The 27,653-nt window shown below is 39.8% G+C and overlaps 2 protein-coding genes across 2 annotated transcripts in view; one reads left to right on the forward strand and one right to left on the reverse strand.

Annotated features, from left to right (window-relative positions):
• The window catches only part of LY75 (lymphocyte antigen 75), a 46,575-nt gene extending 36,831 nt beyond the window's left edge, over positions 1 to 9,744 (forward strand). The window contains exons 27-35 of the mRNA XM_082057191.1: positions 817 to 978; positions 1,910 to 2,032; positions 2,458 to 2,652; positions 3,009 to 3,229; positions 4,292 to 4,466; positions 4,955 to 5,122; positions 6,396 to 6,518; positions 6,978 to 7,145; positions 8,125 to 9,744. Of these exons, the coding sequence (XP_081913317.1) occupies positions 817 to 978; positions 1,910 to 2,032; positions 2,458 to 2,652; positions 3,009 to 3,229; positions 4,292 to 4,466; positions 4,955 to 5,122; positions 6,396 to 6,518; positions 6,978 to 7,145; positions 8,125 to 8,309 (1,520 nt within the window). The 3' untranslated portion in view covers positions 8,310 to 9,744. The remainder of the gene's footprint in view (positions 1 to 816; positions 979 to 1,909; positions 2,033 to 2,457; positions 2,653 to 3,008; positions 3,230 to 4,291; positions 4,467 to 4,954; positions 5,123 to 6,395; positions 6,519 to 6,977; positions 7,146 to 8,124) is intronic.
• A 6,654-nt stretch (positions 9,745 to 16,398) lies between these two features.
• Positions 16,399 to 27,653, reverse strand: part of LOC309441681 (unconventional myosin-X-like) — a 92,184-nt gene continuing 80,929 nt past the window's right edge. Inside the window, exons 34-41 of the mRNA XM_082056608.1 lie at positions 27,335 to 27,458; positions 25,263 to 25,560; positions 23,807 to 24,014; positions 22,914 to 23,050; positions 21,921 to 22,044; positions 20,280 to 20,729; positions 19,305 to 19,496; positions 16,399 to 18,732 (exon numbers count right to left, since the gene is read on the reverse strand). Coding sequence (XP_081912734.1) covers positions 18,619 to 18,732; positions 19,305 to 19,496; positions 20,280 to 20,729; positions 21,921 to 22,044; positions 22,914 to 23,050; positions 23,807 to 24,014; positions 25,263 to 25,560; positions 27,335 to 27,458 — 1,647 coding nt within the window. The 3' untranslated portion in view covers positions 16,399 to 18,618. The remainder of the gene's footprint in view (positions 18,733 to 19,304; positions 19,497 to 20,279; positions 20,730 to 21,920; positions 22,045 to 22,913; positions 23,051 to 23,806; positions 24,015 to 25,262; positions 25,561 to 27,334; positions 27,459 to 27,653) is intronic.

Genomic DNA, 27,653 nt, shown 5'->3' on the forward strand with positions numbered 1-27,653 from the left:
ATAGAGAGGAGGTACACGATTACAAAGAGAAGGTAGACAGCAGGTAGACACAGAACTGAAAGGTGTAAATTAAAGCCATCTGCTGTTCACAAAACCTTTCTAAATATATACCAATTATTGCAAGACAAGTAGGGGTATAGCAGGATATCTTTTGGGGGGCATAAATAAGTAGCATGGCACCTTTCTGAAAAATAAAAAAGACCTTACCAAAAGATCATAGCAGATTTCCTCCCTGTAAGACTATTATAATTTATTTTGTTGGGGTTTTGTTGCTGTAGTTTTTTCTTCATGGGGGGACACAGTTAAGCCATTTTTCTACATACTGAATCACAGTAAAGTGTATACTTGGCATTATGACATCCTTCACTATTTTGCACTTGCAGTATAAGCAACTGCAGGAAGGGTCCTTCTCGCTCCTCAAGTATTAGATAAAGCTACAGAACAAAGACGTGTTGCCACCTATGAAGTAGCTTATTTGTTATGGTGATCAGCCTTCATACAAGAGGCAATTGGAGCTTCTAGTTACTGGCCCACACTTAGAAGCTTTATGTAGGGATTTTATTCTTAAACCCATATAACAGTTGTGAAAAGCTGTAGGCATCTGTATTCTTCAATAATACTTATTGCTGGTTTTGTTACTTAAAAAAATATCACCATTGTGAGGAAACCGAAAGCAACAATGTATTATTCATTTAGAGGATGCACTTAATTTGCCTTGCATGTTTTTAAGTGGTACCTGAAAGTCGTTTGTGGTGTGTCAGGTTAAGTGTTGTCATTAATAAGTGCTGTTCTGAATGTCGTCTTTCCTTTTCTTAGAGAAGATTGAAAAAGAACAAGTAACACAAGTGAAGTGCCCACATAAGATTAAAAATACACCCTGGATATCGTTTAGAAACAATTGTTACACTTTTATGATAACAAAAAATAGATGGAGAGAACTGAAGTCTCAGGAAGCTCATCATTTATGCAAGAAAATGAGTAAGTACTTTGTCATATTACAGATATTTATGGACTTAAATCGGCTTGAGGGAGGTGGGTTTTAGATCTGAGTCACTATCTTACAATGACAGTACAGTGAGTGTTGAGAAAGGTGGTAGCATTTGGAAATGCCTAAGGCTGTTTGCCCTTGCACGACTCCAATGAAATGTGCCAGAGCAAGGGCAGGAGAGTTTGGGAGAAGAGGCTCTGAATTCTGAGATCTCTGAAAAATTGGAAGGTTTTGGTTTTTTTTGTTTGTTAGGTGTGTTTGTTGGTTGGTTTTGTTTGGTTTTGCTTCTCTTTATAATATGCAAATTTTAAATAGCTCGGGTAATTGTCATTCCCTTGGCAGCATTCTGGCTTTACAGTCACGTTTACTTCATGGTTTTTTTACCTCCTTGCTGTGTGGAACAAAGTAACAGACTGAGAATAGTCCAATTCAGAAAAGCAGGTGGGCTTTTCCTGCCCATCCTGAACAAAGTGTAAGCTTAGGAACAGCTTCTCTTTAATATGAAACCATTGTGTGTAACACTTCAGACTTGCATCTTTCCAGAAAATGTTTTTATTTCTCATGAACAGATTTCAATTCAGTCTTTTTCTTAATTGTTACTGTACTAGGCAGTTCGAGAAAATACTGAAAGATTGCCAATATTTTTATGTTCTAAGCAGAAAATTTTCACAATATATACAGCTTGTAGTGACAAGTAGGACCCATAAATATCTCTGGAGCTGGCGTCTTTCCCTTATCTACAAAACGTTTGAAAATTGTTTTTCCACTGTTCATTTAGTTATTATTCTAGAAAGGTCTGGCTTTTACACATACTGGGCCTATCTGTGATAATTATTAACAATGATAGCAAAAAATATTTAATTTATTTTGTAACTAAAAGGTGAATTTGTAAGAAAGTAATTTAAAAAAAAATTTCAACAGATCCAGAAGCATTTGTACTGAGTGTTCGAGATGAAGAAGAGAATAACTTTGTTACTGAGCAGCTTCGTTCATTCAGTGGTCTGGCTATGTGGGTCTGGCTGGGTGTGATTTATGATGATAGTGGTAAGATTTAAATTTTTTTTCTTTAATAACTGGATTAGAGGCAAAGATTGCAGAATTGAGTGCATGTTTCTTGCATGTTTCAGTATACAACTAAAGTCAAACTGATTGCAAACCTATAAGGCTTTATATTTGTGTTTATCTTCTAGAAGAAAATAACGGGACATGGTTTCTGTCTGAGTGATAATTAGATCCAGTATGTTCTGTTTAGCCTAGATTCGATTTCCTTGGAAAGCAGGACTTAAAAGAGTCTGGATGAATAATGCTAACATATTTAGCATTTTATATGGAAGTGATTTACGGTAACTTAGAGTATCACTGCATTTTTTCAAAGTGAATATCTGTTAATGTCATTAGTATATTCAACATTAAATGATATTTGTAGATGTAATACCAATATTTTAATAAATACACAATGTTTTCCACAGATAAAGTTCTCAAGTGGTATGATGAAACTCACCTGACTTACAATAACTGGAGGCTGGGAAGACCTGACGTAAAGAAGAACAGTTTTTTTGCTGGTGTAAATCTTGATGGTTTTTGGGATATTTATAATTATTCTCAAAGCTGGCATGCTCATCACTATAACGTGTACAGTATTCTCGCCTGTAAAATCGAAAGAGGTGATTTATGATTTATCTATTAAGAGAAGATTTATGTGTAGTGTTGCATGAAGGTGATAATTTAAGTCCTAGTTCTGCAGTACCTGTTATATAAAGCTGAAACATATGGCACAACTGTCATGGGCTTCTGGGGTTACATGGTCAGTGTGTGCATCACAGCTGTAATATTCTGATCAGGAGGAACGTGTTTGCTGTACTCCATCAGCTGCTCACAGTAACAAAAGATAACTTGACGTAAATGGCTGGACGCTCTAATGCTTGAGTTACATTGCAATAGATGGATTTTAGTGCTTTCTCTCTGTTCCTAGTAACATGAATGAAGTGCACAGAAATTGTTGTCTTATTCTTTTACCTAGGACCCCAACAGCACAAGCCTCCATTGCCTGAGTTTATTCCACATGGAAACAGAACATACAGGATCCTTCAGAAAAAGTTAACGTGGTATGAGGCATTGAGAGAATGCAAACAAAATGAGAGTGATTTAGCAAGTGTACACAGTGAATCCCAACAGTTATTTCTAGAAGATATTGTCAAGCAGGATGGCTATCCTCTCTGGCTGGGGTTGTCAATTCATGATGTAAGTATATACTGTTGGTGGTGTCAGTAACAGAGCTTGTCAATAATTTTCTGCACAGGATATGAATTATTTTCTGATGCTTCTATCCAGTTTCTTGGAATCTGTATTCTGTGCAGTAAATTAATATGTTACACAGGCTTGAAAAAGTAGGTACAGTATATGAAACTTTATTTTATGTAGCCATACTGAGATTTTTCCAAGTCCTCGACATTTTAATATAATACAATGGTCCCACATTATTCCTTGCAGCACAAGGAAGCACAACTGGCAACACTACCTTTAGAGGCTCCAGATTTTATGACCTGCTGTAGGATGTTTCTGTTAGCACATACAGTCAGACAATGCTGTATGAAGCCTGGTTAGTCCAGGTCAGGACTGGCTTTCCAGCAAGTCCTACGTCCCTCCTCCCAGGAGGCATAGCAAGGGGCAGCTGCAGCTCTTCCTCTGTCTGCTTCACCTTGGAGCCAAAAGCCTGTGGCCACGACCCTCCTCCCCACACCATACTGGTCACCGTGGCAGGAATACCCCTCTGCAGAAGTGTGTCATTTCTACGCGTACCTTTGCTACCTCTGCCCGTCCTTTCGTACAAATGGGTTCCTCCACTTCTCACAACTGACCCTTCATTGTCCTGGGTTTCCTGCAGTGTATCTGAAGTAGGAGGTAGTACTCCAAGCTGCCCAGCTTTACTTACTGAGGCTATCTCAACAGTTTAGCAGTTTGCAATGTATCTAATAATGTTCATAGCAAGGAAGACAGACTGTTCAAATGAAACAGCAGGATGACATTAAGTAAAATGTTCCAAGGTGTGTTGCAGGTTTAAATTTACAAACATGCTGCACTTTCTCAGTTACCACAAATCATCAGGATTTCTGTGTTAAGAATTGATTGGAAAATGCAAACTGTGTTGTACAGTTATTTAATATGGATTTAGAAAATGAGCCACCTGCACTTTAATTTATCACTTTACAAGGCATAAATATTGCTACATGACTTACGACTGACAAGATTTAAACCATGACCATGTGCTGTGCTTTAGAAGTTGTGGGTGTTTTCTTTAACTAGGGAAGTAAAGCTAATTTTGAATGGTCAGATGGAAGCGACTTTGACTACTACCCTTGGGAATTAGAAAACTCAAATACTACTGAGAACTGTGTTCTGTTGGATACTAAAGGATCTTGGAACCGTACAAAATGTACAAATGTTGCTGAAGGTGCCATTTGCTATAGCCCTCCAAACAGTAAGTGTCATTTTTAATGTTTTGTGTAGTTGTCTTATGTATTCCATCTTTACATGTTGTATTCAGAATTAGTTACGAAGGATGAAATACTACACGATTCCCTCTTTAAGAAGAGCTGTCTAACAGGAATAATAAAACACTTTTTAATACTTAAGTGAGATTAGTTCTCTCCATTTCAGAGGTGAAAATCTTAAACAACCCTGGTCACTTTTTGATCACCTGTGATACAAATATCAAACTGTATGTATCTTTTCGAACACATACAAACTTCAAAACCCCCTAAAAGCAAGAAAAAATGGTTCCCAAGCCTCTGGGTCTTGTCTTATGCTAGTTTTCAAATAAATTCATCTATGACACATGAAGAAGGAATGTAAGCTAGTTGAATCATGGTTCTTGGTAGGTTGTTAATACTTACTGTCCTGTTACTACAAAGAGACTGTCCACAAACTCCTGCAGCAGAAATAACCTCCATTTCTTTGTCTTTGCAGACAGAAAATTACAGTCAAGGCAAGTGAGCAGAGCCCCTGGATGCCCGCAGATTAGTGATTCCCTACAATGGCTACAGTATAAGGATCACTGTTATGCATTCGACATGGCATTCTACAACTTTTCAGTATATAATGTGGAAGAAGCTAAGAAAGTGTGCCAGAAACTGAGTATGTTTAGACTCTTTATCACATTACAACTTGTAATTAGTCCACTATTCAAGAAGAAATAAAAACTAACAACCAAAAAATGTACACAGGTTATACTTCAGCTTTTCTTTTATCCTTCTTTAGTTTAGGAAAAATAATAGCAAGCTTTGTCTTTGAACATCTGATAATGGTTCTTGATAAAACACTGCAATGTGCTGACAGATGGCTTGGCACACAGATATCTGCAAGTAAAATACAAATAGCCATTGATAGAGGATTCCAAAATGTAAGGCTTACAGTTTGGAGAAAACCATTTTATTTGCATACAATTAACTTTATTTATGATAAAGTTAGTGCTGTTAGCAGTGGTTTCTTATTATATCCTTGCATTAGCTTCCTAATAGGGAGCTTGCTAACCTATCAAATGGTTCAAAGCATGTATTTTATAGGTATTATTAAGGCACAAAATATCACTAAAAATTAATTTTATGTCAAAGGATTTTCTCTCTTCTTTGATTAGCTATGTGGGGAATTATATTGCAGAAGATGATGTTAAGCAGTCTCAAGTACAGAATGGTTATCACCTTCTTAGTTTAGAAGTGAGTGAATGTCATACCATTCTTTTATTGAATTATCTTATAATGTGAAGTTGAACTTGCTATGCAGGATGAAAAAGAAGAGGTGCAAGGAGTCCCAGTCCTGGATGCAGTTTTGTGTTGAGTCCTCCCTGGCCTGGTAGTTGAAAGAGAAAGTGATCTTCCTCTAAATTAAGTTTCTGGCTTATATTTGCATATACTTGTAAAGAAAGGGTACATTCTGAACCTCTCTCCAGTATACCCTTTCCTCCCTCTTATTCCTTAATTGCTGTAACACTGTATATAAAAACCTGAGGCATAATGAGGGATTGAAGTAAAAATTAACTTGAATTCTCAAATGATGAGCTTTTGTTCAACTATATTTTTGAAAATGGCTTATTACTTGGACAAGACTAGCAATTCTGAATGTGGCATACCTTTTAATATCTTCCATGTATGTAGTCCACAGCTGCAGTAAGTTTACTCCCATTTTATGGCCTGCTTGGATAACCATTCATCTGAACCAGTCTTGTATAATGTGCTGTATTTTAGGGAATGGGAGGATATGCCTTTATTCTGTACATTACTTCAAGCTGATTTTACAAGCCCAGATCAGCAAATCTTTTCCCGTAGTAATTGTTCCCACAGAAAACTCGATGTACAAGCACAACGAAAAATCTCTGAAATTGCAATTCTGACCAGTTTCCTCTTCCCTTTAGATCCTTCAGCAACCCTTCTGACAATAGTGGATGCTGAAGAAAATGCATTTGTGAGCACACACATAAAGGAAAATGATCTCATCACCAAGAACGTATGGCTTGGTCTTGCTCAGGGCTCCAAGGGTAAGAAGTGGCAACTATGTATAAGCATGAGTATTTCATGGGCTAAATAAAAATGCATAAATCCTCAAATGTGAATAGAGTTTTATAGTGTTGAAGGCCTACAGTAACTCTTGCCTGAGGTTGGAATCCCTCATTTAGCATGATAAAGCCCTTTGGACTTCACCATACCTTAAGTCTCTTCCTGTTGCACACTTCAAATAATCAGGAGTCACTGAAACTCATTTTCCCCAACATCGTCATTGGTGCCTAATGGTTAGGCAGCAAATGCATCAAATGCTAGAGATCTGGAGGTGTGGCGAAAAGTGATGTTCATATTTATCCCATTTAATATATGGGACAGATATTAAATGCCCTGTTTCTTTTAGCAACTTAAAGAAATCAATAAATTGTCAATGACATTGTGTAGCATTATAGCATGTTTTGGTCATCTAAACTAAACAATATTTTTTTCCCCAACAGATCAGTCCCTGAACTGGCTTGATGGCTCATCAGTTGGTTATGTCAACTGGGAAAATAAAACTGCAGAAGTCAATGAAAAATGCAGTGTTATCCTGTCCACAACTGGCACGTGGTCCCAAGTTGACTGCAGTCGTAGTCAAAGCAGAGTGGTTTGTAAAGCTCCTTTAGGTATGGAAACACTGATTTTAGCAGACAATTTTGTAGTGACTATATTCAGGATTTTCTTTTTTTTTGGTGGGGAAAGTCTGTGTTAAAATAATGAAAGTGTAATTCGGAAAAGAGCCTGTTGGTATCTCTGCCTAAGCAAGAGGCTTTTGTTGCTGTTTTGCCATAAAATTGCATTCAGGGACAAATTCTCTGGGAATGTACTTCTCCTGGGTTCCACTAACCATTTAAAGGGTAAGGGAGAGAACTGAAATTTCCACTTAAAAGAGAGCACAGAGTAGTTGCTATTGCTTCTTACCACAGGGTATCTGCCATGGGTGAGTCTGTAGGTAGGAAGAGAAATACTTCTGCTTGTAGAAGAAGCCACTAAGCGGCTACTGCAGACTCTTTTTCAGTATTGAGGACGCTTCTGAAAACGTTGCCCAGCAGCTCCAGAAAAACTCAGGCCTCACGTTACTTCCTCATACTCTGCTCTGTATAGGAAAGAAAGTGGTTACTGGAGCATTGAGCAAGCACGTTCCCCAGAAGCAATGGAATCTTCCTGATATTGTATACATTTTCACTAAAGTGGAAATGCAGGGATAGATTTAACTTCATGCTGCTAAGGACAAACTCAACAACATCTTTTCTGTCTAAGGGAAGTGTAATTCCATTCCAAAAGAGTCCAAGAACCCACTACATTTCTGGAGTATACAAACCGCAAAATGAGTGCAGCATTTACTAGTAGGTTTTCTGACCTCCGTAGGTTTGTTTCCAACCTAAATATAATTAGGAAGCTAACAGACTTATCAAAACAAGCCAGTAGATGCTGATTCATATGGGAACTTGATGATGTGAAGACTATTAATATAAGGCAGCAGTTTGTCTGAACTTCACCTACACATGTGCAGTAGTAGCATGTAGCTACTTAAGCATCAACCCCATGACAAAATACTCTTACCAAAACTCTTAAAGAATAACTGGGTGTTTTGTTCTGTTACAGGTTCTAATCATACTGGGGTGGCTGTAGCATTTGCCCTGCTAATCATCTTGGTCTTAATTGCTGGATTAGTGTGGTATCTCTTCAAGAAGAAGCGTCTTCACTGGAGTGCCTTCTCTTCAGTACGCTACCAAAGAGGGCTGAATGATGATGAAACTGATGATGTGTTCACAAAAGATAGCTTTTGAAAAACTGTTCCTTCTGGGCGATTTAGCATGAACTTCACTGTGTGAAGCCAAAAGGAATGAACTACTTGACGCTTTATTACTTCTTTTTGGAAAAGTAATAAGAAGGCTATTAATGGGGGCTAAATTTTGTTCTTTTATACAAGTGCAATTTTTATTCAAGTCCATGGTAATTATTTACATTTGGCCTAAACCATTTAAGGTGCATGGTTTCTAGAATTCTATGAGGTTTTTTTAATTTACAGTATTTTCTCTTACCAGAAAGAGTTTTTAATGGGATAATTAATGCCAACAGTACTTCATGCAACATTACCTTTAATGAATGCACTTAAAATTGCTACATGAATTCTGTAACTTCATACAATTATCCATCAATAATTTCATGCCAAATGATGTACCATTCTACAGTCTTCAAGGGCTCTGCTGGTAGCATTGGGTTATCCTGTAGAAGCTAACACAAAGATGGGAAATGGGAGAGAAACTGTGTAGCAACTTTTACAATATGTAGTTATAACTTTTGATATAGCAGGGGAGAAGGGAATTACCAGACAAGTAAGAATTCCCATCCAACTAGATTTTAAATTTTCTTGTTATAGTGGAAGAAGATCATATTGTGATTTCTCCCCTACCCCCCCCCCGCCAAAAGTCACACCAAAAAATGATGTTATAGTGGTGAGAGAAGAATTCCTCATTCCTTAGAATGCAGAATGTACCTTTTGATCAGAGAGTTATGGGGAATACCCTGCACTATAACCATAGCAGCTAGGAGTAAATTAAATAAACATAGAATATTTGAAGCCTGAGACGGTGGCAAGCTGATAGATCGCTACTCTTATCCCCTGGAGGTAGTAGTGAGACTAACAAAAATACCCATTAAGGGCTAACTGCAAACACAAGCAGAACTCCACATATATTAAAAGCCTGAGCCCTATAAAAATGGTAAATGGTTCAGTTTCTTTTCACAGCTGCTTTCACAAAGTTTTGAAAGCACAAGTAGCAGGAATGTTTACAATGAAAATCAGTATCTGGACATAACCATTAATTAAATATTAGAAACCTGCAGTTAGAGTAGTATTTAGATAAATATGTACCACGTTCTGTCTTATGCTTTCAAACTGCCCTGAGATTAGACCCAAGTGATTTTCTCCTAGATCAAAACACATGGTCTGTCACACTGTGATACCCAGGGACAGGAGCGTTGCAGTGACAGTATTCTTCTCTGTAATGAGATCCTCCTGACCTTTATTTCCCCTACTACTCTTATTTATACAAGGGTTAAATGCCCAGCTTTATAGGTGAAATATGTCATCTGTCCAAGAAACAAGACAAAGATATACCTAAGAAAAGAGTGAGAAAGAATGTATGGTAAATAAACTTGTGTACATAAATGCTAAAAATACTTGAGTATTTTGCATAAAATTTAAACTTGATTTTTGTACGTGATGTGTCACTGTGGTCTTTTCTATGCACTCCAAAGAAAGCAAGTTATAAAGGGAAAAAGGGAAGACAGAATTGTATATATTAATTATTCCAATGATGTGATCAATTAACATTTTGAAAAAAGTCTTTAGACTGCTTTAATGCACAGTACAAAGAACAGGCAAGTTTGCCTTTATGAAGGAGGATATTTAAAAGACCACATCCATTCCTCGTGTAGTGGCGGTACGTAGTAAAACAAAATACATTTAGTCTGAGATGCTGAGAAAAGTACTACTGATTTCTCTGAAGCAACAGTGTGAGGTTGTGATGTTCAACCACCTTTTTCCCCCCTGCAGTTTACTTACATTGACAGCACTTTTCTTTGTTCCTGTTTGCACTATTTTGATAAGCAAGTGTTTATCATTTGTATTGAGAAATAGAGAATTTCTTGTAGATAGCGCTTTAGAGCCCATTAAAATAGTAGCCTGAAGGGACACAGTAAATTAACCATTGAGTTAGTTTGCTGAGTAAAGCAGTGAGCACTTCTGGTGTTTATTTGGTTCTGTGGGCACAGTTGTGCACATTTCCTTTCTTGAGGCGACTTGTAGAAAACATAGTTATGATGATGCTAGTTACTATGTAATGAAAATAACCCTCATCCTGCTTCTTAAACTTACCTTGGCATGAGAAGTGTTTGTCATGTCACCAAGCCTGGTTTCTGTCATCTTCTGGTTTAGTTTATATGCCTAAGTGCTTTGCCAAATGCCTCCTAATTTAACAGACTTTTAAAAAAAGTGTTCCTTATTGTCCTTTTCTAACAACAAGCGGGGGAAATTATTTACAAATTCTTACGCTTTGAGATTTACTAGTTTTATAGATGTTTATACTTTGAGCATTTTTAGGTGTGAATCTGGAATGAAAAATGGAAATTAGTAGTAAAATCCTAACTCTCCAAGACACAAGTATATGCTTTTTATATTTAAAAAAAAAAGTATATTTTATTCTTATGAATGATGTAAATAATTTTAAGACCCTATTTGTCATGTTTGTTTCATCATACCCAGGTTGTCTTATTGCTGGTAATTGTTATTGGAGTAAGCACAACTGCCTCAGTGCAGGTGAATAACCCACTTTATTTGAAATACATAGATTATTTAGCAGTATTTCATTGAAAGAATAAAATTAAATAAAACACTAAACTGCTTCCACTGTGGTTTTATTTCTGTGGAAGCAGTTATCACAGCTGAGGTACAGGTCATTTAATCACTAGGTAAAACAGCACATAACACAGGGGCTGTGGTCACAATTCAAGCAGATAACTAAGTGCTACCACAATAAGAAATCTTTAGAGGTAATAAAAATCTTTGATGTATTTAAAAAGAATGCCAGTAACTTTCTTTCTGCAATTGAACACACACTTTATCATGGAACGTGGTTGTACCTGTTATCAAGCTGATTTGGGGTTTGCACAGAAAAGGAACTCTGTGCTATTTTTTTTTCTTTTTAATCAAGGTGTAATTCATTAGCACCTTGTGGCTGATCTTCACTATAAAGCAGTTTTTAAGGGCTCCCAACATAACAACTCCTTACTTTTCAGCCCTGTAACATTTGCAATTAAAGCATGAAATGTATTCAAGTATCATCTGAACTCTGAATTCCAGATCTCCAAAATCTGTGGCTGCTGCTCAAAGGGCAGCATTATTACTAGCTACACTAATGGCTTGCTGGGAGAAACATCCTGTTGTGCAAGACTACAAACAAGGTCATCTGCTTCAAAAACATTAATTTGAAAACTGAAGATGATCAGGGAAACAGAAGCACAGAAATGAACTGCTTTTCCCACGTCCCAGAGCAACAGAGGTTGGAAGACATCCTAAAATGCCTTCATCTCATGGCACAGTCTGCTGGACTCCAGTAGCTCCAGACAAAACCTGTCCAACTTCAGGGTTTTTGCCCACACTTACAGCTTGACTTGTGAAACTCTGTCTCTCTTGTTAGGGGAATTCCTGTGGGAATGAGCCCTTCTCAGGGTGAGTTTTGATTTGGGTTTTGGTTCTTCCTGAATTTTGCCTGGTCTTTGCAGACTGTCACAAAAAGGTTAATCCTCATCTGCCACTAGGTCAGCCAGCATTTTTATTTTAAAACTGTTTCTGCATCAGTAACTTAATTTACATAGAAATCAACCACAAGTGCTTATGCATGAGCACTGTTTGGGCCTGATGCATTTGTTGTATTTATCATTTTTTCCTCTTTCTTTAAATCAAACGCACCATCTGCGTGTTGCTCTGGACATATGTTACACATCTAAATGTTTTTGAAAGGAAGGAGTAAATTGCATAGCCCATCAGTGGCATTTTTTTGTGTGGATGCAAATAAAGACCAAACAGTACAATTTTTGTTGCTGAAAGATAAAATTACCATTTGGGCCATTTATGCATCCACTGTTGTGTGTATGGAGCACAGTGGGATATGTAACACCCAGGTTCATAAGAGTGCGTCAAATTCATTCTGTTGTCAAGAAGTACATAAAGTTCTTATTGACCAAATTAAACAGACTTTGCACAGTTTTAAAGCAAGAACCATGAGCAATATTAAAGAACTAATTTTAGGAAAAACAGGAGATTAGCTACTGGAGAGAAAAATTCAATTGTTGCTCTAATGGACCTTTCCCATTTACTTCTGAAGAGTGTTAAGATGTGAGTTGACAAAGCACTAAAAAAGGTAATTTTCCGTTGAGAGCAAATTAACTTGCAGAGAGTGCATAGCATAAATGCCATTTTAAAATGCTGCTATCTTGTTTTTATTTCTTTATGATATGTTCACATTGAAAACTCCTCTGCACTCTATCGTAGTATCTGCCAGTAACTGATTTTTAACAGATTTGGGCAGGTAGGGGAGGATACTAAATAAGGTTTTTATTGTGATTACACAGTAATGCAGCACAGACTGTTAAGTCCTTTTGGATTTCTGTTTACTAATGCAGAAGAGACTGTAATTATAAACAGAACACAGCTGTTTGTTAGCTTTGCTCCTTTTCAGCATAAATAGAATAATTCACTCCATGGTGGCTTTTGAGAAAGTGGAATTTCAGTTATACAAAATAATTATGGCAAACTGTGCTTTCTTCATTATGCTGGCCCTTTATGAGCACATTTTTTGTGAGAACAAAGATGTTTTTCTGTACGCATATCTCAGGGCACTCATATTGATATTAAGAGTACTACTGCTTTCTATTAAATTTCTCTTTTCAAATGTCATATGTCACAGTTCCCTTTTAACAGATGATACAGAACAGATAATTATACAAAAATTTGGTGTTGATACTGTGTAAAACCTAGCAAGCCTTGTATGCATATTCAAATGAAACTTACAAAGTAGTTGGTTGAGATGATTTCATGAATGTGCATGATTGAATGTCATCCCCCTTGGCAACCAAACCGCTTTCTGTTTCATTAAAATGTCTTCATTTTCTTAAGCATGATCTGGGTGTTGAAAGAGCATCTTGTGTCAAGTGAGAGTGAATAATACCTGTATGTGGATAATAGGAAGGCACATTTACCCAGGGCTTGGGTCATGAGCTACTTGGAGGGAAAGAGCTGGGGCATTCCTGAAATTTTCATCTTGTGTTGCCTCTGGTGGCCACTGTTGTGCTTTTTACCTGTTCTGTCTCACACTACCTTAGCAGCACTGATAAATAAGCCCCCAAATGCTGAACATGCCATCATGGACATGAGAACCAAACAAGGTAGCCTTACACCAGTGCAAGCTGCTGGGAAAAGAGACCACAAAGCACCACTTGCTGAAGAGCAGCAGCTGAGCAGAGCCACGAAAGGCAGGGGCTGAGTGCTGCCAGCAACCCCTGCATGGCACAGGAGCAGCAGCATGGACAGGCAGAACAACAGCACAGCCCTTGCACAGGTGGGTCTGTCCCCCTCCTCTACAAGCAGCAAACCTCCAGCAGGCAGGGAGAGAGCAGCTCTGCACCCCAGCCCAAGCACGTACAACGTGACAAGGAGGAGTTTGTTGCAGGTAGCAGCCAACACTCCCCTGTTCCAGCCTCAGGGGTCCCGCTGCATTCCACCCCTCCTCCTGCAACCAGGTCTTCTCCTACCACAGAGACTCAGCACCTTTATACCCCACACCAGCCTCACCTTACAGGAACAGCTCTGCTTCTGCATGCTGGAGCACAGGCCTTCCTCTGCATCTCTTTGCTCAGTGAGGATGACTTACCAGGACACAGCCATCCCAGGAGAAGGGGGAAGGAGAAGGTTCCTGGTTTAAATGCTGCTCCGCCCAGGGGCACACCCTGATGAGGCACAACCAGGGACAGCTGAGTTTCCCTCAGCTTGGTGCTGCAGCGGGACACAGAGGCAAGACAGGTAAGTTGCTCCTATGAATACATCTTCTCCATTATTAGAGTATTGCTGCAAAAACTGTGCCTAGTGCCTAACTTGTTACAGAACAACTTCAATTTATACTGACGGGCTGTCACTTTTTGAGAAGGAGTTGCACGGGATTCAGTGGTGCCTGGTTTTACAGGAAGGGCACGTGTTTGCGTTGGTAATTCTGAGCCATCACAGCATTTCAGGGAAGGCCTGAGGCAACCACTGTGCTGTGGGGGGGCAGCGTCTGGGGGCTGTGGGTGGCCACAGATGTGCAATGTTAAGAGAAGGAGCTGGGTTGCGCACCAGCCAGCTGTTCTCTGCAGCTGGCCAGGCTGCCCAAGCCATGGGGCACTGTGAGATGGAGTCCTCCGTGCTGGGGTTTAAAATTTGGCCAGCATGCAGCTGTGCTTAGAGAGCAGCTCTTAAGAAGTGGGTGAAAATAAGTGAATTTTACTTGTAATGGAGTTCTCGACAATCACTTGTACATTGACAGTGGCATGGGGCGAACGTGTATATCAGGAATTGCTGGTATAAAACGTGGACAAGCACTTAGCTGTCCACGGATTTAGGAGCTTATATTTTACAGTGAGGGCTGGAATTAACGTGTGAGTTATTTGCTTAAATGCCCCAAGGAGAGCATGTACTTTTTAAAGTTAAGGTACACAGTAATGATTGAATGTACAGCTTACACAGGGAAAGGATGTGTGTTTTAGAACAATCAGTAAACAAACAGTTGAAGTTTACAGTCAAACTGTTTTAATAATTAGACACATGTGCTTGTGATATAACTTACCAGGGGCTTTGATTCTGTGTATAAACCATTTTATGTTTACTGTATAGATGGCAATTATAAATTGTACCCTCTTCCAAAGCCTAATGCTAATACCCATTGGCATGAAACTGCTTCATATAAAATTAACATTAGAACATACAAATTTGAATTAAATAATAGAGAAATCCTGGGGTGAAGGCCAGAAGAGACTGCACATCACACTGAGAGGGCAATAGTATTAGAATGGGAGTGTGAGAATGGCATTAGCCGGCCATCAGTTGCAGTGATTAACCACCTAAACCAAAGTCATGAATGAATTTGTGCACCACATACAGTGGTGCATGTTTGTTGTTACAATAGTAATGTATTAGATTATGCAAGTGGAGTTTGAAATTCAGCAGCTGCAAACAGGGGAGACTGGCTAGATAGTTACTGCTTTAATCTATGGTGACTGGAATTGGACTCTGTGTTTCCCACCAAGAAAAAAAAAATCAGCTTCAGTGAGGAGTTGCAGCCCAGCAGGAAACAAGTGGGGGAGACATGGCATGCCAGACGGCAATGTGACTGAGAGGTGCTTAATCCCACGAGGGCTATTCAGGAGAGACATGTAGGCCAAGCAGCCTGTGTTTAGTTTTAACACCCTCCTCTGCCCAAACAAGTCACCTCTGTGGGTGACTTCAAGCTTCCTAAGCAGAAAGGAGGCAGAGATAGCATGGTTTTGGAAGTACGGAGAAAGGAATGTGAGGAAAGAAAAGCAACAACTGCTGAAGTAAACGGAGGCAGTTCTGGCTGCAAATATAGACGTGGAAATTCTGTGCAAAGTGGTAAGGATGAAGGAACTGAAAATTTGGGAACAGTTGGGGAACAGGGTCCCAAGGCTCTCAGAGCATCTGCCCAAGGGATATACGAGAGCACATTAATGGGGAGTATGCATCACTGCTTGGTTTCCATACTTGTGGATGGATTGAAAGAACTTTTGTCTGCTGAAGGACAGTCTGTCTGTGCTGCTGACAGCTCAGCTGCCCCCAGTCCAGATGTACAACTTTGATGACATATGCTCTTGGTGAACACCATGCCTAGGTCATGCTACTCTAATAGCAGTGCAGCTGGCAGCTTAATTTGAGTTGGAAGCGATTTTCTGTTATTAATGACTTTGGAGGTGCTGAAGAGATGACGCTGATCTTGCAGACTGGGGCTTTGTTACTGTGGTGAAAGCAGAACAAGGAATGAATCATTACCAGGCTCAGAACCAGTCCCTTGAAATCGCATGGGACATCTCCCACTGACCAAGGTGGGGAGCAGCCCCAGCATGAGCAGCAGAAGCTGGAAACAAACCTTACCCATTGTAGCAGCAAACTATTTTCTATAAATCACCACAAAGGCAAAATTTGCTTCTGAGAGGAAGGGCTAGTGTCACCTCATGCTGTCGATGCATATGTTTCACTTACAAGTTCTGAGTGCTAGATCTCCGAGTAAACATCTTAATATGAGCAGACAATGTCTGTGAGTGAATACAGGCTGTGCAATCCAATAATTTATTAAACTTTCATCTTGTAAAGCCAGTTACAAATTAAAAAAGACTACAGAAGGAATTCTGTAATAGAAATGAGCAAAATTACAACAAATAGTAACAGGAGTTACATTCCAAAGTGGGTTCAAGCTGCCTGCAGCAACCCAAGAACCAGAACACAGAGACAGTGCAGAGTTAGGATAATCAAGGCTATTCTGATACATAAAAAGGTCGAGTCAGTGTATGGACCAATATAGAGTGTTGCTTCTCAGGTTGCCTCTGCAATCCCTTGCCTGTGACCTGCTCATCTTTTCATTCTTTGTGACAAAAAGGGGTATTTGTAGGATCCTTCAGTAAAGCTATTTAAGGCAAAACTTCAGTTGACCGTGTGATTCAGTAGTGGTTACCCTCTTAGGCTGGGTGTGTGGCAAGTGGCCAGAGTGTTTGCACATGCTGCAGTGCTGTGGGAATGAGAGAAAAGCACAGATTATGTACAGTGTTTTCCCTTGTACTGTCAACCTCGAAACTACAGTGTTCTGCAACACAGTAGCATTAGTGACTTGGCACAATTTGATGATTAATTGGAATGGAAACTGTTGTCCTGTTGTATACTGACTCCTAGTTTTCTTTTCTATGGAATTTCTGTTTCATAGCTAACAAGCTTTAGCTGCCACCTCTTCAGAACTGGAGACAACTGATTTTAAACAACCATACAAGGAGGCCAACATAACATACAACTCTTATGCTTCACTCAGTTCAAACTGAATGGACCTTTGCATTCTGGGATCCCAAGACTAGACAGGGGGTCATAGAAAATGGCTAGTCCCCAGGCTTCTTGGTTGCTAACGCAACCAATTTATGATGTGCCTGGTACTGAATACTGTTTTAAACAACTTAATCAAGTTCTGAAGTCAAGAGACTGAGGATGACTGCCATCTTTTGCTGAGAAGAAAAAAAAAATCTACTTCATCAAATTGCAAGTAGCTATAAAAAACCTCCAAGAAGCAGTCATTTTGGCAAAATAGAATTGTTTTCAAGTTTTGCTGATGACTAGAGAGCTAGATGGGACTGGAAGGGGACCTAGGGATTTAGTGATGGGAGCAGCTCCCATTTGAATTTGGAGAAGGATGAAGGGTTTGGCATCTGCTTACAGTAGCACAGAGGAAGTGAAAATCTTGCCTATAACAATGTATATAGGCACCTATTCACTCAGTAGGAAACAATTCACTTAGAACTAAATTTCAGGCATCCCAGTCATCCTGAAATCTCACACAGAGAAAGCAGGAACTTAAAGCAGGCAAGCAACTTGCCATAAAAATCCTGACCTCCATCTGAAACCTGGAGACTGTGAAGAAAAACTCTTCTGGAAACATAACTAAATCAATCTCCCCTCCGGGGCTGTAGAGGGGAAAGGCAGTCATTTATTTTTAGGCAACAGGTGCTGCTTGGAATGTACCCAGAATGACAGTTGATGATCTGTTTCAGTGATGTTAGTCTCAAAGATTTTTCTCCTGTGTTAAATTTCTAAATACTCTAACTTAAAGTGCCTCTTTTTACAGTCATGTACCTGTGAACTTCTGTTGGAGGGTAGAGATTCATCTTGGGTGTTTTTGTTTGTCTGTTTGTTTAACGCTCCCTCAGGCAGGGTTTGACCTCTTAGTTGGGCCACTTAGCTTCAATTATACAAAGGCATTTTCTTCTAAGACCAGATCAGATCATTAGTATAACCTGAAGAAAAACCCACAGTGACTTATATTTCAGAGTTTTTTGCAAAATAAATAAAAAACAAATATTCTATCCTGTGATCTCATGATCCCAGATGTTTGCATGTTGGAATTCATAAGGAAGCTTAAGTCTGCCTCCTGTAGTACAGAAATGATGCTTGTGAATTTTTCTGCCAGTATGACAGTTAATGGTGAAAGCAGCAGAGACGACAGGCAGGAGGAGGAGGAGGAGGCTTCTCACTTTGCTTCTTTAAGGTACATTGTTCATCAAACAAGCAAGAGGAAAACAAGTTTTGGGTCATTAATATTTAACAACAATTGTTGCTGTTTAATGTCTTTGGGCAGAGGTGCAAATCCTACGGTACTGTAGATGTCACTTCAGTTTTTAAACACAGTAGTCACTCAAGTGGAGTTCTTAAAAAAGATCTTTGCTACACTTGTGCTGGCAAGTTGCAAACACCCATCATTAAACAACTGCCTCTCTCATGGCAGTTCATTCGTATCACCTAGTCCAGATGCTGGCATGACTGTCCACACTGGTGGCTGATTTGACGCTGCAGCGTTTCTTCACAATCATGTTGATGTATGCTTTCATGATCTTTATTATCTCGCCCACCTAGAGAGAGAACACAGAAACAGAGGATATGCACATTAAAAACCTAATTCCATTGAGACATGCCAGACATTCTGCAGAAAAAGATTCCTCTTGTACAAAGTCATAGCACTATAGGTTTTGCATGTAATACTAAACGTGAACATGACAGCAAGGCAAGAAATGTTTGTCAAATTTGTGCTTGCTGGTAGTGACATTTAAAAGGTTTGTAGATGAAGGAAAAAACTTTAATGCTACTATTAAACTTTCTGTGTTTGTGAACTCCCCATTCCTACACTGGAAGGAAATTTAAAAAATGAGCACATTCATGAGCACCCAAAATTTGAAATTTCCAGTGCATTCAAAGACCATTCAAACTCCTTCCCTGTTTAATCGGCATTATTTTTTTCTGTTTGTCCCTGTATTCAAGAAGAGGTACCATGCCACTTTAGGCATAAGCTCCCCTCATCTTTTTCCTTGGCTATCCAGTCCAGTCAGAAGGAGTTGTTGCATATAAAAATGTCTAGACCATGGAAATCAGAGCTTTATTGAAGTGCTAGTACAACTGCACGTACAAATCTTGTACTTTCACATACCTGGGATGTTTCAAAGAACATTTCTCTCTCATCCACTGTAATTTTGAAGGTGTTAGGCTGTGGTGCTCCGAAGAAAACAATGTGCTCATACTGGAAAGTTTCTAGTGGCTTAGGATCCCCTCGTTTGTAGACAGACACATTCTCTGTGCTGACTCCAAGCCAAAGATCATTTGGAAATCCACCCTCCTTGCACTGCAAAAAGAGAAACATGAAATTCTGCATAAATGCAGTGGAGGATCAAATCCTCTTTGATTCAAGGAAAAGCCCTCCATTTCTGGCTCCTGTAAGATAATTCAACTCTCTGCTCCAATAAGAAAAAAAAAAAAACAACTTTGCAGAAGGGATCTTGTAAGTACTCCGGTCACAAAAATTTAACCATGACGTGGCTGAGTCAAATACCAGTTAAGTAGTAAATAACTGTAATACCTAACACTTCTCATTAGATTTTCAACTGATTTTGGAAGCCAATAATCCTCTCATTGTTTTACAGATAATACAGTGAGGGCAAGCAACTTCATATGGTACAAAACTGACAAAACTGGAACTCTGGATTCCTGCTCTAGCAGGTTAAGCACAGAGGACCCTGTCTGAGCAGGTTCTGTCATACTGCTGCAGAACAGTATTGCACCTTTTGCCAGTAAGGACAATAGAGCTTCATTCTACTTCAGCTTTCACTAGCCACCACCTTCTTAAATTCACAAAAGTCTCTCAAATTCTATAGCTCTTCTAATGAAATGGTATTTGTTGTCTCCCTTTATTTACTGGGACACACCAGCTTGCTTGCTCTGTGCTCTCTGTGTCACACCTCTCTGGGTGGGTGGTACTGCAGGCTTACCCTAAGCTTAGTAAGGCAAAATGCAGCCAGTTCCTGAAATTCCCTTCTGCTGCTGAGCGATGTAGTACACACAACTGTGTCTGTTCTCCAGACTGATGCCTCTCCATGGCAGTAGTTACATGAGTTTATACATCACTCACCTCAACATCAAAGAGGGTTGACCCATAACCCGGCCACTCCTTTACGATGGACATGTATTTCACCATGGCCTGATGCTGAGAAAGTCCCTGCAGCTTGGTCCATTTCTGTGCTATGCTTGCCCGAGCAGCTGAAAGCTCTTCCTTTACCCACATTTCCATCATCTGCTCCTCTTCTACCTTCTGCTTCTTTACAGAGCCTGTCTTGAAGCTACGTTTCAACGTCCCTTCAAGGAAGCTGGTCCGTCTCCTCTCCAGAGTATGACTGGTAGTGCCGCTGCTCTTTGTTGAGTGCAGTATTTTGGATTTTAGTCTGTTAACTGGGTATATTCCATCAAGGGTCCAACTTATTTTAGAATAATCCCCATGAAGATACTGGAGCCGTAGAGCTGCTAGGCGCTGCAGTGTGTCCTCTGGTGCAGGAAAATGACCATCTATGAGGCTTTCATGAGCCTACAAACACACAAAAAGTCCCCCAAACTCATTAGAACGCAGAAGTACACTTTATTCACAGCTGGGCTCATGGACAGACTCCTATGGCATCTGTCCCTGCCAGCAGGAAAGCCAGTCCCAGCAGGAAAGACATAATTCAGGTCAGAGCAGACATTATATTAGGTTGGTGCAAAAAGAATTGCGAGTTTTGCATGTCTGAAATTTGCTGTTTGATACTGCAGTACATTCTTATATAAATGGGATTATGTTATACATCATCTTAGTGTGCTTTTCTCACCATTTCTCAATCAGATTGTGACATGTGATGAAAAGTGGATTTTACGCGACAACCAGCTCAGTGGTTGGACAGAGAACCTCCAAAGCCCTTCTGAAGACAAACTTGGACCCACCAAAGGACACGGTCACTGTTTGTGGTCTGCTGCCAGTCTGATCCACTACAGCTTTCTGAATCCCAGCGAAACTACTGCATCTAAGTATGCTCAGCAAATCGATGAGATGCACTGAAAACTGCAATGCCTGCAGCTGGCATTCATCAACAGAAGGGGCCCAGTTCTTCTCCACGACAACACCTGACCACACGTTGCACAACCAACGCTTTCAAAGTTGGACGAATTCGGCTACGACGTTTTGCCTCATCCTCCATATTCACCTGACCTCTTGCCAACTGACTACCACGTCTTCAACCATCTCAACAACTTTTTGCAGGAAAAACACTTCCATATCCAGCAGGATGCAGAAAATGCTTTCCAAGAGTTCATCAAATTCCAAAGCACAGATTTTTACGCTACAGAAATAACAAGCTTATTTCTTGTTGGCAAAAATCTGTTGATTGTAATAGTTCCTATTTTGATTAATGAAGATGTGTTTGAGCATAGTTATAAAGATTTAAAATTCAAGGTCTAAAATCACAATTACTTTTGCACCAACCTAATAATAAAGAAGTAAAGGTGTCCAGCTGGTTGATGTGGGGAGAACACTTCTTTCTGTAAGCCTGGACAGGACAGAGATCTCTAAGGGGCCCCTATCCTGTACTGAAGGTCATATAGTGAGGAGTTTTTAGGTCTGGAATACATAGGAAACACTGAAGGTAAGGCAATTTGTTTTGTGCTGTATCAGCCACAGCTCCTATGTGGAGATAATGTTCAACACAGTCTGCCACCCTGGAAGCTAAATCTTCTTTGCTGCTCTTACCTGCTCAAACATGAAAGCAAACTCCACCCCATCTTTAGGAACATTTTCAATATCCAAGAAGCAATAAAGCTTAAAATACAGCTGCCACTGTCCTTCCTCCTCTTCTTCTTCTGAGCCAGCAAGTCTATAAGGTAGAAAAGAGAATGAGAGGGGACAAAAACAGTAACCAGAAGCACCATGATACTAGGATGTATCCACAGTGCAACTCACAATATGAAGGTACCCCTGGATTTCTGAAACAGAAAGCATACAGAACTACCTAGTTTACCAGGACAATCTCAGTGCAGCAGACTTTTCTGGTAACTTTCGTTTTTTCCTCTGAATCACATGACATTTTGATTCAGAAGGACCCAAAGTTCTTAATCAGCTATATTTGATCAAAAAATTAGATAAGTGGCTCTAGATAAATGCAACAGTTGGGAGCAGGACACAAAGAATTCCCCATTTTCAAGATACTGTTTCCATGTAATCTTGTGACTGTGAAAAACATCAGCCTTGCCAACATTTGGAACAATTTTATTTTTGCCTTTAAAACAGATATATAAAATAGACAAGGGCATTGGCAGCCCCTTTTACAATTTATTGCTTTCTCTGTATGTCTGGTCACAAAATCACAGTCCACAGTAAGAAATTAGAGCTGCATTTCTACGCCCAAATCTTTGCGCTCTCTCCTGATATAGCTATGATTATGTAAATTGTCAATATCATTATCAGACATAAGCAAACTTTCTCTGAGCTCTGCTAGTAACCCGTTACTCTTTGATGAAGGCACAGCTAATTTTGTTCTGACGAATCTTGTTACCAAAACAGATGTGAACATGGTTTTCCACACAGTGAGAATGAGCCCCTGAACCTCACCAAAGGGAAGTTCACACCAGAGTGAATGGTCGAGTCACTGCAGCTGCTTTGAATAAAACTACCTGACTGTACTATCACTTAAACCACTCTTACACCCAACTAGGGAGTTTAAGATTTTATGAAACATTCTTCTACCTCTCAAACTTGGCCAAGATATCAGCCACTATCACCCGACTCTCAACGGCACGGTCCACCTGCTGATTATGTTCAAAAAGCGCAAACATGTTACGGCTGTCCTCCATCGCTAGACCTCGGATCAGCTTTTCCACCACCTGCAAAATCAGAGAGAGATCACAGAGGAGATATTACACACACTTCCACAATGCAGAATCAGTACCTCTTCAGGGCACGCATCATTTCACAGACCTTCATCCCATTTCTCCCTTGGTTACCCCATTTTCAGATTAAAGAATTCTAATCCTAAAAAACCATTCCCTGCAAGGAAGCCATTACTCATTTGAAAATCCTCTCTGTTCTTCTCTGAGCCTTTTCAATCTCCAACACCCTTTTGGAGATGGGGGAATTATAACTCTGCACAAGATGCAGGCACATAATAGATTTAGAGGTCATTATGATATTCTCAGTTCCTCTAGTAACAATTCTACTCTTTACTATCACTAATATTTTCACAGACATGCCTACTATAACCTGGAATCTTGCTTCTCATCTGCTAACAATTAAGTTACTGGTAAAATATCCCTTCCAGAAGGATTACATTATGAACTGGAATTCCAACTTCTCCAGAAAACTGTGTTAAGCAAGTCTTCAGAATTATTACCTTTCCAATGGGCAGAACACCTAAAGTGTTTAGATTTCCCAACACAATTGTTAAGTGATACTCTACAACCCAGGCCTTGTATAATTCTAAACCCACAGAATAAGAGACTTTGCAGATACAGGAAAAAAAAATGCAATTAAAAAAAAAAAAAGAGAAATTGTATATGAATGGGAGAAAGGAATCCCTTCAACAGACCAGCAGCCAGACACAGAGGTGTGCTTACATCTGGTTATTGCTAATAATGCATTACCTCCCCAGCGCTTGTGTGGGAATTGATGGTTATTTTACAGGAGCCACCGCCGTGGCAGTACACTGTTGTGGTCATTTCTTCACGGGTGAGAAGAGCCTGTATTTCCTCCTGGGAGGGCACAAACTCCCTCGTCTTTGTTCTCTTCAGGGAATCACTTATGAATTGCGCGTACCTGTCTATTTCTGAGCCTGGAAAGAGGTCTTTTACCCTAATCATGAAGAGAAGCGAAAAAAGAAACACTACATGGTGAACCAGAAAATGTCCAGATTACCATATAACTGGGACTACTGTTAGTGAAGAGTTCAGTAGGGATAGTGATGTCAAGTGTAAGCACAGGAAGAAGAGCCTTCTTATTTCCTAAACCATACAACCTGCTTTCACTAGTCATTTCAAAGCCACTTCAGTAGTATTTCTGAGCAACCTATGAAATAAGCAGTTCAAACTTTCAGAAGTTTAATACTAGCTGAGGATAGCAGGATTGACTATCTCAATTTACAAACTGAGATTAAGAACTACAAAATCAAATGTTAACTTTTTTCATTTATTCTTTTTTTTTTTCTTTTCCTTTTAATTTAAGGCTGGGCTTGAGCCACTTTTACTGTATTTTTCAGTATCACAAAGGTAGAGAGTAGATGCTTGTACACTGTTCTCTGCACTCCAAGGCCAGCAGTTCTAAGTATAACATGATCCTCGAATCTGGTGAGAAAAACATGGAATGGCAACATAGAGTATTCCTTAGCATCTTTTAGAAACAGGCCCTGGATGTAGCTATTTGGTACACTAGCACAAATTTCACCTCACTTTTTCCTAGCTTGGAAGGAGTCAAATAGATTTTATTGATCTTTCTTCTAATTAATGGAGTGAGACTACGTGGCTGCAGGTCAGCCCCGGTGCAGACTCCTTTGGATGGCTGCATTAGATCCTGAACATGAATTGGGAATAAACATAAATTACTTGGTTCATGAAAATTGATGTTAAAGCAGATTAGAAGTACAAATTGTAAGCACTATGTGCTTAGTTAAGCAAACGAATGTTAAAAAATTGTGAATTGGATTATACAGTATATCTGCTACTCCACAGTATACATTTTGACTGTGGCAGTTGCAAGGTAGTACATATTTCAATGAATATGAAAGAACAGTCCTCACTTTCACTGCAAGTGAGAATATTTATATGGACATTAGTAAGCAGTAGGTCATCAGCCATAAATCCACTTTTAACACAGTTTCACGGTATTCCATTTGGGTAGCCTGACTTTCCACAGAACAGATGGGTGGCAAAAGGGGAGTTTGAATACAAGAGAACAACTGGTAGCAAGAACAGTGCATGAAGGTAGGAGGCTGCAACACCACGGGAAGATGTTTGCAGAGGAAGAGGGCGAGACAGGTAACTACAACAGGTAGTGGAAGCTAAGCAGAGAGAAAGGAAAGAGGCTGCAAATGCAGAGGACTTGTACCTTCTAAGGTGGAACTTGAGGTAGCGCAGGATTGCTCGACTGGGCAGAAAGGTGCAGCTCATGCATGACATCAGCTGCCAGTGGTGCAGGTTCCCGGTGCTGTTGGGATGCGGCATGTGATTAGTTTGTTTGATGAGCTGACAGTATACTTCGTCACGAAGGGGCTTTAAATCATGGCAGGTCTGCAAAATGCCTTGGATAATAGGTATGGGGTCGGACACCGTCTCGATTTCCTGAAGGGAGTTAAAGATCTTCACTGCTTCATCCTGTAAGCTGCTGTAACCCTTCTCTTGTTGCACTGGGGAACAATCACAAAAGTGACAAGAGGTGAGCATCTCTGTCATTTTCTACTGGCCCAGCAACACTACAAGCAACTGTACTGGTCTATCAGAGAAGATCAGCTCATCTCCTGAACTTGTTTATACTAAAAATTCATTAATGCTTCCCTTTACATGTGCAAATGCAGGTGTAATTAGTATTTGCCAACATCTAACTTGTCACCACTGCAAATCCATTTTTGGGTATATTGTGCATAAAAGCAGAGCAATGTTATTAAGGGAAACTAGCACTGCAATCTAGTTCAGTCTTCAGTGTCTGCAGATAAGGAAGGCACCACTGAAACCTGGCCTGCATACTTCCAAAATTCTGTGCTGTGCCCGTATTAGCTTTGACCCCTGAGCCAACCCACAATTTTGGCAACTTGCTGTACCACAGATGCAGCTTTTACTTATCATTTAGATTTTAAATGCCTACACCAAAACTGGTTATGTTTTTTAAGCACCTAAATGTCTGCTTTGAGTTGCTCAGAAATATGTGATACTATCACACTGCTGCAGGGTTTTCATTTTCCTTTGCCCATCTCTGGGGCTGTAAGTCCTTCTAAATCTCCTACACAGCCACTGCTGCTGCAGTGGCCATGCATTAATTGTACAATACAAATACACAGCCCTGTAGCAATAAGTTCCACAGTGTAAGTACTTGCTCTGTAATTTTTCGGTATTTCAGTATTTTTCTGTGCTTTTAATCTGCCATTAATATGATCCTTTTATCATGAGAGACAGCGAGCAGCTACTGCCCCTTCACTTTCTCTGTGACAGTCATCTAGACCTGAAAATTATTTTTGAGGCTGAAGAGGTCTGGTCTATTTAGTCTCTTAATTGTAGGTAAGTCTTTCTATGCCTTTGACAACCTCTGGGTAGGTTTCCACTTCTTCCATATCTTTGTTAAGATGTGGAAGGCCAAAATGCATCCCATATTCAAGACGCAGGTGCATGACACATCAATATAGCCACACAAAGATATTCCTTTTCCTTTTCTAAGCTTTCAAAACCTTTCATTAGTTGTTTTGTTCCTGTGCTCAGCAGAAGAGTTGACATTTTCATAAAGCAAATTTGTGCTCACTTTCCTGAGCAGAATTGGATCACTCAGACCCATCACTGCCTATGTGGCAGATTGTTTTTCCCATATACATTGCTCTGCATATCCAGATTGAAATTAATTTCTGAAAAGACTTTTTGGCCCAGTCACTCTGCATTAGAGATTCTTCTATAGGTCTTCAGCAGCAGCTTTCAGTTTTAGTACGCCAAACAGTCTGGAATCACCAGCAAATCACTTCAGTTTTCTGGTGGCCTATCAAACCACCTAGGTCTTTCATGTTCCTGAAGCATCTGAAGAAAGGATTCATTTAGTCTGTTTTTACAGCAGCTACTGTATGAATACCAATGCACTGCCAGTTGCATGATGAGATCCTGTTGTTTGGTTTGCACTGGAGCCATCTGCAACTCAGTTGCAGCTCAGAGATGACAGGCTGCACATCCCCTGAATGAATGATAAAATATCTGCCCTCATTTACTTTAAGATTCAGTGTTCCTAAGATATGAAGCAGTGGACACAGAATACATTGCATGTAGAGAAAGGGACTGCTCTCTCACTCTCTGAACCATGCAGGCCACACTGCCCTAAATGGACTTCAGCTGCAAAGAGAGAGCTTACAGACCACTTTTGTGGTGCTCAGGCTCCACCACTGATCCTCAAAATGTGAACATATTTTGTTACATGGGTAAAATACTTACAGTTGACACTAACATCTCCATATGGGAGTGGGAGCAATGGGGAATGCAAAGGGTGCTGGGTATATCGCAAGATTGGGTTCCTCCTGTATGTCTGTTCCACTACTTCAAAGTTCGTGCTGTTTTCCTGAAAAAAAGAAAAAAATAATTAAAAAAATCCTCAAACAGGGAACAGGGATAGTCTTTCCCAGGATGTCCTTATACACTTAGGTTCAAGCTCAATCGCCTTTAACTAAGTTTCTGTAGGTCCCTAGAGGGACTGGATGACCCAAGCATAATTCACACATAAAAATTATTCTGTACATTGTTTCTGAAAATTAAA

This window comes from Streptopelia decaocto (assembly GCF_964273445.1).
Source record: "Streptopelia decaocto genome assembly, chromosome: 6".
Lineage (NCBI taxonomy): Eukaryota > Metazoa > Chordata > Aves > Columbiformes > Columbidae > Streptopelia > Streptopelia decaocto.